General features: G+C 36.1%; 1 protein-coding gene across 1 annotated transcript in view; it reads right to left on the bottom strand.

The window, feature by feature from the left end:
* Nucleotides 1-11,384: 11,384 nt before the first annotated feature.
* The window catches only part of LOC129252962 (gelsolin-like), an 88,454-nt gene continuing 88,003 nt past the window's right edge, over nucleotides 11,385-11,835 (bottom strand). The window contains exon 10 of the mRNA XM_054891163.1: nucleotides 11,385-11,640. Coding sequence (XP_054747138.1) covers nucleotides 11,581-11,640 — 60 coding nt within the window. The 3' untranslated portion in view covers nucleotides 11,385-11,580. The remainder of the gene's footprint in view (nucleotides 11,641-11,835) is intronic.

Below are 11,835 nucleotides of genomic sequence, written 5' to 3'. Positions count from 1 at the left end.
TGCGTCACTACCATTCGGGATTCGCAGAACATATGTTCGAGTCTCCGTAAAACACCAAAATTAAGAAAAAAATTTCGGCAAGAGATGGTAAACCTCCGAGTGTATTTCTGCCGTTCGGAGTCGGCTTAAAACTGTAGGTCCCCCATTTGTGAAACAACATCAAGACGCACGCCACTAATAGGATCACGAGCTCGGCCAAACACCGAAAAAGTGTTTAAGCACCAATTATATATATATATTAGGTGTATTTAATATATACGGTGATATATATACAAGAAGGATAGTTCGAATAATTTCATATTTATCCGACCGCTACTTCAAAGTAAAAAAAGAAGATTCAAATGTACGCATAAAAAAAAATAAAGTTATTTTACTTTGTAACTAATTTAAAATTAAAAAAAAAGACCCAAATCATATGTTAACAACTGTCATCTGTCTTGCGAAGAAAATCTGAAGGTTTGTGGTTCTGAAACATGATGGTTCTGATATTACTTAAACTGGTGTATGTCCAAAAGGTCTGATGTTGTAAAGTTGGACATACTGATGTAACGTATGGCCAATTCTAAGGCGAACAAAGTCTTGATTCTGTGGCATGCTGAAAACGGCGAATATGTCGGATTTTTGCCCCAAGGGTTAGAATTCGTGTAGTGATGTTCACAATTAACCCAATCGTTACGAAAAATTGAAAACGTATGCTGTTTTGCTAGCTCCTCGGCATCCTGTCGTTGCAATTACTAAAAAAATGTAATATCGCTTTACTACCGGTTCTAGACGCATGATCTGCTTACTCGATTCTTGAGATTTCAACACGGCCAGGTAAACCCACAATTTTTATTGAATTTCTGTGTTTGATAGAGACTGTCATAAGTTTTCAAACTTATATATCACATGTTGGTGCTGTTAAAAATTTCTTCGATTGTCGATTTGCTTTCATTTGCATATAACGATAATTCTTTGCTCTTTGGAGGCAAATACTATTGCTTCTAGCAATGCAGTTGATTCGGCCGCAAAAACTGAACAGTAGTTAAGCAGAGCTCCGACGGTAATAGTTGCACCGGTATCTTTTGTTAAAGCAAACGAAGTAGTGGAACCGCCAGTAAGAATAAATTCGAAGTCATTTCCCAGCAGCTCAATTGTTTTATTATAGTATTGCCTATAATCGGTTGATCTTTTATAAATTTTGAAGATAATTTCAAAATTCCGCAATTGAAGAAGTTCTCGTCCATGTTGGTAAAAAAATTGTACCGCTCATTTTCACTACACTCTCTTGAGCAAAGTTGGATATCATATGCCATTGATTACATCTCGGTGCACGCACTAAATTCATACCATAATTGGGCTTGACATTAGATAGAAAATATGATTTTTCAAATATTCTCCTTGAAAGTCAATAAACTTTTGCACTCGCTGGAATCAATTTTCAAAGAACTCTTGCCACTCAGAAGTGAAAACTTTCTAACCAAGGTTTTAAAAGTTTCAACAGCTTCTTCAGGCGTTGAAAAACGTTGACATCGGATTTTATTTTTGACGTTCGGGAACAAAAAGAAATCATTAGGTATTAAACTAAAGCTGTAAGGTGGATGATCCATTAATTCGATTCTTTGAGTGTTCAAAAACTCTCTAGCGTGAGCCGATACCAAGGAGAGTAATTCATCTTCGGTGGCTGTTTTTCCTTAATTCTGCGAAAACTTCTGTCAAACACATTACTATGTACCACTAAGAATTGACTGGCTATAATTTCTATAGTTGTACACTTGTGACATGACCAGATTTTCCGAAAAAACAGACGACCATTTACTTTGAGGCGCTTCTTCTGCGAACAGCTTAAGTTTTTCTTCAAGTTTTATTTTCGGATCATACGCATATATCCTAGATTCACCAAGTCATAAAAGGGGGAGTCAGTTCAGTAAATTCAGTTATCTATAAAGACCCCCGAACGTAATTATTTATTACATATAAGTCTCAGGAGGATAATAAATGCTGAGAAGTTCTTCAATAAGATTACTGAGAAGTTTATTGTAATCGTCCATCGAAAGAATCTCAAATTGCATTTACAGTAATTTTATTTACTTATTTATTTATTTGCTTAAAATATAATTAAATAGTAATTACAAAATCAAATCAATTAGCAGCAGAGGCTGTCGGCCTCTTTGATTCTGAAAAATATCAGCTTAAGGGTAACTCTTTGATTAACGATAATACTGAATATATTTTTAATATTTATAAAAACTTTTATTTTTACAATTAATCTTTTCAAAGTTAAAATTGCTTTTCTTGTAGTAGTTAGAGCATTCGGTGAATCATTACAATAATTTTAGTATTAAAATATTCTTTAATTCACAAAATGCGTAAAAGCTAAACGGAAACGATATTGAGCAAAGTGCTCTGCACAGGTAAAAAGTGCATTCATAGAAATACTATTCATACTTTTTTTCTTAAATGGCTAACATTTTTCAAAAAAATTTAAACAATAAAAATAAAGAAAAAAAAACTAGAAAAATCCCATAAACTTCCCATCACAATTCTATGACTTTTAATTAAAATCTACAGAAAAATATTTGGTTTGTAGTTTTATATTAGTTTTTATTATAACAAAGTGCAAGTTTGAAGTTGTTCAAAAATCTGGTTGATTTTTTATAATTTCATTTGCTTCATATAAAAAATGCACGAAAATTTTATATAAAAGTAAAAAATGGGGATATGTGGTTTTTTTAAGGCAATGAGATAAACTTTTATACATAAATAATTACAAATTCCGCGTATCCTTTCAGTGATTCAATCTGTAATGAAATAGGTATCAAAAGCAGCATGGAAAATATTTAATCGCATGAAATGCCTCTCAGGAGCTTTTTCATGGCAGAAATACACTCGGAGATTTGCCATTGCCTGCCAAGGGGCGACCGCTAGAAGAAAAAACTTGTTCTATTATTTCGGTTGTTCATACACCATGACGTATACGTAACATTTTAATTCTATATCTGATCTACTCTCTAGAAGCTTCTGACTTATTGTGTGAAGAATCGACGTTTTCTTAACATTGATACATTTTCTTTTTCATATCCAGAAAGCTTTATACTACAAGTATATATATATAATATATAAAATTGGCGCGTACACCCTTTTTGGGTGTTTGGCCGAGCTCCTCCTCATATTTGTGGTGTGCGTCTTGATGTTGTTTGATGGTTGTGATGGTTTGCCATTGCCTGCCGAAGGGCGAACGCTATTAAAAAAATGTTTTTCTTCATTTTGGTGTTTCACCGATATTCGAACCAACGTTATCTCTGTGAATTCCGAATGGTAATCACGCACCAACCCATTCGGCTACAGCGGCCGCCAGATATATACTACAAGTACAACTTGTAAAATTTTCAGTTCTCAGCTGAAGTTTGTTCACACGGTTAAAGATTTAGGAATATATGTCGAAAACTCACTTTGGCAACCTTTATAATTGTAGAGTGACAACCTTCTCCTTCTAGTTAACAGGTGTGCCTCATTACAGTCGAATTTTTTTTAATATTATAGAATAAAGCGCATATACAAGATTTGTACAAATTTGCATTGTGATCATTAAATTTCTCAATGCTTTCGTCATCTTATAACTCCTGGTGTCTCTAGTCTCAAAAACATTCTCTATTTTGTCAGCGAACTTTTCGTAGGTCACAAAAATCAAAATATGGAGGAAGATATTTTTTATTTTATTAAAAAAGTGCAAACGAAGAGAGGTAATGTTTTCTTAAATGCAATATTTACTGCATAGAAGCAAAAAAAACGTAAAGTTACTTTACGAAGTGCGTAAGACCGATTTTAGCTAGAAGAAAATATTTTGAGGAGTTTTTTTCTAGATTTCCGCAATCATTTCGCTGGCACTTTTTTCAAGAATAATGAGTTACACTCTGAAATATGGAATTCTTTTTAAATATTTCTACAATTTTAGTTTATTTTAATGCTATACTTCTTCTCAAATGACTAGTGTCAAAGGGGCTTTGGAAATTCCCATGTCCCTGTTATCAGTCAGCCTAACGTATTAAGAAATTTTAGCTACATTTGCAAGTTAGTAGTACTAGATCTTTAAGAGTGGGTAGGGTTTAGATGCATTTCAAAATGTCCATTTATATATCAGAACGCAAACATTTTCTGTTTCTATAACAAATTTGGCATTAAGGGTGGCATAGGCATCATTGCCCGCCATAATTACTCCGACATCTTCAGCAAAAGTTGTGTCCGATGAGTGCATGAAACGCAAGGGGACATTTGTGTACTTATATATAAATAATTGGGACTTACACCCTTTATTTGATGTTTGGCCGAGCTCCTCCAATTCAAAGAAAATAAATCGGTTCGGGAATACTGGGGACATCATTGGTCCCTATTTCATTCGGAATGAGGAAAGAGTTGCCATTACGGTGAATGGCAAGCGCTGTCGAGCCATGATAACTGAATTCTTGTTTCCAAAAAGTAATGAGCCAAACATCTACGACGATGAAAGCGGCGCAACTTGTCATAAAGGGCGCTTAACAACCGATTTATTGCAATATTGAAGCCACCATTGACGCCATACGGCCAAAATTAGACTGATCGAATCGACCATAAAACTCGTAGCCGCGGCGGATATATAACGAATATCACTAAACTCAAATGTTCGATTGGCTTTACTCCGTAACTGCTTATACTAGAGTATGAAATAATATACAGTTTCAAAATAAATTAATCAACGGAAATTTAAAAGTCTTAAACATTTTTTGTGGATCACTGCCAGGATCTGAAAAATCAAGATTGAGATATTTTATCACATTGACAGTTCAATTGAAAGTGGATAAAGCCACTCAAAGTGAAAGTTACGACGGGTGCCTTTTGGGATTAGAGAACAAAAACAAATTTTAATCATCGAAAATCACTTTATTGTTTTTCAAAATATTCTCCATGAAGATCTATACACTTTTGCATGCGTTTGAACCAATTGTCGAAGCACTTTTGCCACTCTGAATGAGGTACCTCCAAAACATGCATTCTGAATGCCGCAACCGCTTCTTCAGGTGTCGAAAAACGTTGACCTCTCAGTTTGTTTTTTACGTACGGGAATAAAAATAAGTCATTCGGTGCCAAGTCAGGGCTATACGGCGGATGACCCGTTAATTCGATGTTTTGGGTGCTCAAAAATGCAGTTGTTTGAGCCGATTGAGCTCGCATTGTCCTGGTGAAGAGTGATCCGTCTTTGGCGATTGGTTTTCCTAATTTCTTGGAAGACAACTGGCAAACAAATATTTGTGTACCACTCAGAATTTACAGTTCTGCGTTGTTCTAGTGGTACGGTTGCGACATGTCCAGTTTTTCCGAAAAAAAAGGCGACCATTTGCTTGGAAGTGCTTCGTGCGCGAAGAACTTTTGTTGGATTTCGCTCATCTTGAAACACCCATACAGTCGACTGCTGTTTACTTTCGGGCTCATACGCGTAAATCCATGATTCATCACCTGTCACGATGTCATAGACGTGTTTTGAAGTCCCGCGATCGTATTTTTTGGGCAGTTCCTTCGACCAATCGACACGAGCCTGTTTTTGAGCGATTGACAAGTTGTGTGGGATCCAACGCGAACAAATTTTTTTGACAGTCAAATGTTTATGCAATATTGAATGTATGCTGGTCCCACTAATGCCTAAGATTGTCTCAATCTCACGATAGGTCACATGACGATCTTGCAATATCAGTTCGCGCACAGCATCAATGGTTTTCGGAACAACAACTGATTTTGGACGACCTTCACGAAATTCGTCTTGGAGTGAACTACGACCACGATTGAATTCACCATACCATCGATAAACACTCGTCCTTGATGGAGCTTCAACGCCAAAAAATGAATTAAGTTCATCCATGCAATGTTGCTGAGTTAATCCACGTCGAAAGTTGTAAAAAATAATCGCACGAAAATGTTCACGATTTAATTCCATTTTTGGACCGAGATGAATCTTTTAAGTTACTGTAAACAACACAAATAGCGCTGGTATTTCAAATCGTTCAGAGTACGTAAAAGCCAAAAAATGTCAAACTTTGCGATACAGCTGTCAGTTGCCAGATTGCAACAGCAGGGTTGCCAAATCCCGCCATATAAAAGGCACCCCTCGTATTATTGATAGAATTTTACCACGGCCAATAATAGTAACTAATAATTCTATAAATTAACTTTTTTTTTAGTTCTTCCTGAGAATATGTACATATGCACCTATGTTGGATTGTGTGAAATTGGCAGCTGACTAGTAGCTAAACAAAATTAATTTCAGCCATGGCCACTTTGAAGCAACTAGCAACATTGCTCTTAGCGGTATACCTAGCTTTGAAGTGGGCAGCACAATAACCAGCAATAAAATAACAACATCCTGCCCCAGCCTAGCAGAGATTAAGGATGCAATTAAGAAGCTCAGCAAAGCTCACACATTGAGAAAACCACCAGATAGCATCATAATAATGGCACTGGACTGGAACCCGCAAGGGGCAGAGGTCGCGGCGACCAAAAAACATTTGGAGAAGGTCGATGCCTCGCGAACTAGCAGATGCCGACATTTCATAGGACGGTGCAAAAACAACAGCACAGAACCGTGTACGATGGAAGAATGTTGTCGAGGCACTATGCACCCGAGAGGAGAGAACAAGGAAAAAAAAAAATCAGCCGTGATCTTCAAAATTATTTGTACTATTTTATATATATTTTTCCTCACATTAACCACAATCCATGGCAAATCAAAGGTACAAACTGCTATACAGACGGTTATCGGTAATAACATAATATACAGATGCAGCAATAAAAGGAACGAAGAGGCTTAATTTTTTTTTTTTTTTTTTTAATTTTATGATACTCGTACAAGTGGTAAAACTGTCACTGGTGGCGTAAAAAATGTGTCACTAAATTGCAGCTTACCGTACAACAACTACACTAGCATAGGCGTGTATGTCCGAGTACAATGCCACAAATACACTGATAATACTAGCAATAATAGGAACAATACACTGCACGAACAACAACTACCATAGCAAGCTTTCCTTCGTACATAAAATAGCGGCGAATGGTTTTACGCTGTTAGCAGGAGAAGCGTCAATCGGCTAACGGAAGTGAAAGCTAACGACCGCATTTAATGGCATTTTTCAAACTGTTGCATGCCACAAACAGCATGTTGTTGCAGCGCACATGGAGTATGCACAGAAAACAAGTGTTGGTGGTAGATGCGTACATATGTATGCACATGAGCATATACACAAACGTAAATGTAAACTCTTGCTTACGTATGACTGCCCAGCAGGGAAACCTTAACTAATAAATTCCCATTTAAGCCGTTTTCAAACTACTTCCCTATTCGAGCCGCGGGTAGTGCCCGTAAGGTGCAAGTAAGGCTACAAATACCCGACCAGCTTCTTCGCTAACTAATAGTGGACGCTGTAACCGGTTGACTTCTCTGCAGGGTACATTTACATGCGTTGGTAGAATGGCCACGCGAATTAGAGCACATTAGAGATCGCAATGTAATAATAATACAATGGATGTTAATAATTATAAGCTCAAAAATATAAATCGCAGTTAAATTAATAATTCATGAAACTTGTTCTTTGCTCAAAATTAAAAAATATTTTAAACAATTTCTTTTTTTTTTCATTTAGTTTAATTAATTAAGTTAAGTTAAACGGTATGCTCTTAAAATGCGTGCATGCGTTTAACACAGGAGCCAACTACGAACTCCAGGGCTGAATTCTCCGCTCCCATACTATCGGTAGTTATCCTTAAACCGCCTCGCCCTTTTGGTAAATTCAAGAAGGTCATCTAGTTGACTCTTCACCAATGATCTAAAGAAATACTATCCCATAAATCTGAAAGTATTTCCACTGAAATGAAGAAATAGTTACGTAAGACTCTGTGGCGCCCATGTGGAAAATCATCTAGCGCCCCGATAGCATTCCTATTTTTCATAGTCTGAGTAAGTTCCGTGATCTTCGTTCATTGGATATTGGCCAAGACGAGTGTGAAGCTCTGCAATCGTCCAGATTACTCCAACTCCTGTTAGTAGCTTCACAAGCTTGCTCATCAACTGGCAACAACAGGAAATACAATGGAGTTTACAGGAAGTTTTTTTTTTCACATTAGACCTATCATGCACTGTAATTGGACACTGCTTAAAATTTTTTATATTTTTAGAGTAGACCAATATTTGCAAAATTTTTTAACAATCATGATTCCAATTCTGCCTTACAGAGCCATGGACTCTAATGTCGAAGAGTTTGAAGGATTTTCGTTATTTTTCAACGCACCTCGAATTAAACGGCAGGTTGGCTATCTGCGAAGTAGGTGAGTTTATATGAAATGAGATTCATCATACTTACCAGCTTCATTGTCAAAACAATTGCGTGTAGTATTGGGGTTTGCAAGGACCTATCAATTAGAGCTGCTGAAAAAGCTAACAATTCCTGTTTCACTATCTATTTTTGAAGTATTTGCAAATATTGAAATGACTAGCCATATATTGGCTCAATTACATTCAGGACATTATAGCAGGTTAACCTCAAAATCTAGTTTTTTGTTACGTAAAAACATTATTCAAAAACAAAATTGGATGACCAATTTTGAGCCACTTTGTATTAATTAATAAGGAAAATTATAAGTATGGTGGTCTATTTTTTATATACGATTGAGTGCGAAGCAAATCAGCCTGAAGTATTCTGAAGTTGAGCCAAGTATGCATAATTAGACCTTAAGCCTGCCCGAATAAAGGACAATAAATAAAATTATTATTATGCTTGAATAAGAAAATAAAACAGGCTTCTCAAAAAATATCATAAACAAGTTCACTAATATACTTAACAAAAAGAAGTTCATGCCAGCAGAATACTTATTCGTGAGCGGAAAGCGCAAACAGTAAAACATTATTTTTTTTTTGCTTTTCAGCAAAAACTATCAGAAAAATTATTATTATTATTATCTTCCAACAGAATAAAAACCATTGCAAATCACGGTTGTTTTTGAACTATCGGTTCTTAGTGAACTATATATATATATAATTGGCGCATACACCCTTTTTGGGTGTTTGGCCGAGCTCCTCCTCGTATTTGTGGTGTGCGCCTTGATGTTGTTCCACAAATGGAGGGACCTACAGTTTCAAGCCGACTCCGAACGGCAGATATTTTTATGATGAGCTTTTTCATGGCAGAAATACGCTCGAAGGTTTGCCATAGCCTGCCGAGGGGCGACCGCTATTAGAAAAATGTTTTTCTTAATTTTAGTGTTTTCACCGAGATTCGAACCGATGTTCTCTCTGTGAATTCCGAATGGTAGTCGCGCACCAACTCATTCGGCTACGGCGGCCGGTGAACTGAGCTGACGTAATTGAACAGTTTTGTATGTATACTTAGACAAATTTGCGTTTTCAAACAATTTTTTTCTTTCTATTCTCTTTCCTATGTACTAACTTGATTGCTCCGATTAGCTAACTCAAAAAAGGTTCGGAAATTACATCCTTTGGCGCGTTTAGACGGCTTTCGCTTCACAATTTCCCATAAATTCTAAGTAGGATTGAGATCTGGGCTTTAAAAGGGTCATTTCAGCACGCGAGTACCATCATTACACAGCCATTTTTTTGTCGCACCAGCCGAGTGCTTCGGATCATTACCCAGTTAAAAGCACCAAATTATCGGCATCTCCTCTGTAGCATAAGATAGCATGACATTTGCAAAAGTATTCATTCATTATGCCAACGATCCGATACAAAGGCACAACACCATAATATGAAAAAGAGCTACACACCATAATATTTCCGCCGCTGTGTTTCACCGCCTTTTTCGTAAACCACGCTGTCAGTTCTTTCCGTGGAGGCCATCGCTACTAAAAAGGTTTACATATTTTGCACTCATCAGACCACAAAATATTTTGCCATTCGTTGTTAGGCTCATTTATGTGTTCTGTGGCAAAACGCATTCTTTTTTGAATATTGATTTTACTTAATAGCGGAACGTGTTGTACGATGCACCCAGGTAAATTTGAGTCAGCCAAACGACAATGAACTGTTCGAAAACTAAAAGGAAGGTCCAAAGCGTTTTTAATTTCCTTGCACTTGTGGCAAACGGGTGCGACCTTAACATACGAACTAGAGTGCGGTCTTCTTGAATGGTCAATTTTCTTGGTCTTCCCCGTTTTGCTTCGGTGTTACTTTCGCTTTTGAGTGCATTTCTCACTAAATGATCGAAACTTTTGATTATTTCGAAACTTTTTTTTTTTTATAACCCTTTTTGCGAAGGTTTTCAATAATTATTTTTTCAATTTCAGTACAATGGTTGCGGCGTCTCATTTTATACAATTTTTATTCAAAAGTAAGTTAACTGCTTAATGATTGCTGTGCTTTTGATGCTTAATGTGATCGTTAACTAATGCCTTATAAAAAAAAATAACGGCGAATTTCCGCTTAAAATGTGATGAGGCAATGTTTTTTGTCACCTAAATTTACCATTGTAAGTGTATCGCCGTGTTTTCTCTTATTTTTCATTGGAAAGCTAAATGTTTCTGTTGCTGCTAAGACCACGAGAGATCAGAGCAAAAGCACGTGTATACAACAGTTCATCATCAGTGCATTGTTAATGGGGATATGAACGATGGAAAGCGGACAAAGGCTAAGAGTACATTTTCAGCCAATGTAAGTCGCGACAAAGTCACACTCATATTTGACCTCAAACTACCTTGTATCCTATCATTATTGACAGCATACACAAAGACTAATATTTGCAAATATTTATAAGCGTTTTTATTAGCAACTATAAGTTGGTACAAAATTAACCATCCATTTTTTAAAAACATTTTTACTAAATAAAAATGATATCTGTCCAGTGGCTGCAGCCAGTGTGGATATACATTTGTAGCATTTTATATGACTTTCCGCCACTTCTCACATTACTGTCAAATATTCTCCTAAGCGGCTGCGATTGGCTTGTTGGTATACTCTTAAGTCCGCGACTGCAAGTACGAGAAAGCTAAAGAGAAAAGTCTGGGATGGTTAAATCGAGCGATATTTCTGGCCATGCCAAATCGCCCAAACGCCAGATTTCGCGACCAAGAAATGCGTCAAGCAAATATGCATAATTATTCCACGCTCCTTTGCTTATCTGTTTGTATAATGCAGCTGTCAAGTTCAGAAGTGTTAAATGTGATTTGTGTATGACGCCATTTGCAAAAATTATATATTTTTCAGCTAGGGGGACTAAATTTTTGCCACCTTGTAAAATATGTGGACTTATGTTCAAAAAACAAATTCTAAACAAACCAAAAACGGCCCGATATGATTGTAGAAAAACAATTTGTTGAAGAAAAATGAATCACTCCCATATGAAAAATATTTATTCAAAACACACTAATCACATAATTACATAGTAGAATAGAAATGCAAGCAGAAGATACATGTTTCCTTAATTTTAAAACTACTTTTTTTTTCAAAATAAATAATTTTTTTATTTCTTTCCATATAAAGTAAATCAAACGCTTCCGGCTTATGACGCTTGTCGTTTCCGTTTTGCGCGAATTCCCTCCATAGAGGCTTCCGTGGTATGCCGAATTGGCCGCTTAAAGTCTTGCGTTGTTCTTTTTCACCTGCTCCTTGACTTCATCATATGAAACTACTGTCTGTATAGATAAAAAATAATTAATAAAATATATTCGTAAAAGCGAGCAGACTTTGTAAATAAATTCTATTTTGCATATAGCATTGGGCAATTAATTTAAATAACGTTTACAAACTGCATAACTATGAAATACATGATGTTTTTAAAAAAAGAATCATAATTAATTATGGATACGCAAAATATTGTAAAATAAAAG

The sequence above is a fragment of the Anastrepha obliqua genome, chromosome 1, assembly GCF_027943255.1.
Source record: "Anastrepha obliqua isolate idAnaObli1 chromosome 1, idAnaObli1_1.0, whole genome shotgun sequence".
Classification (NCBI taxonomy): domain Eukaryota; kingdom Metazoa; phylum Arthropoda; class Insecta; order Diptera; family Tephritidae; genus Anastrepha; species Anastrepha obliqua.
Note: the sequence above shows the minus strand (reverse complement) of the source record. Positions and strands in the feature narration are given on the sequence as shown.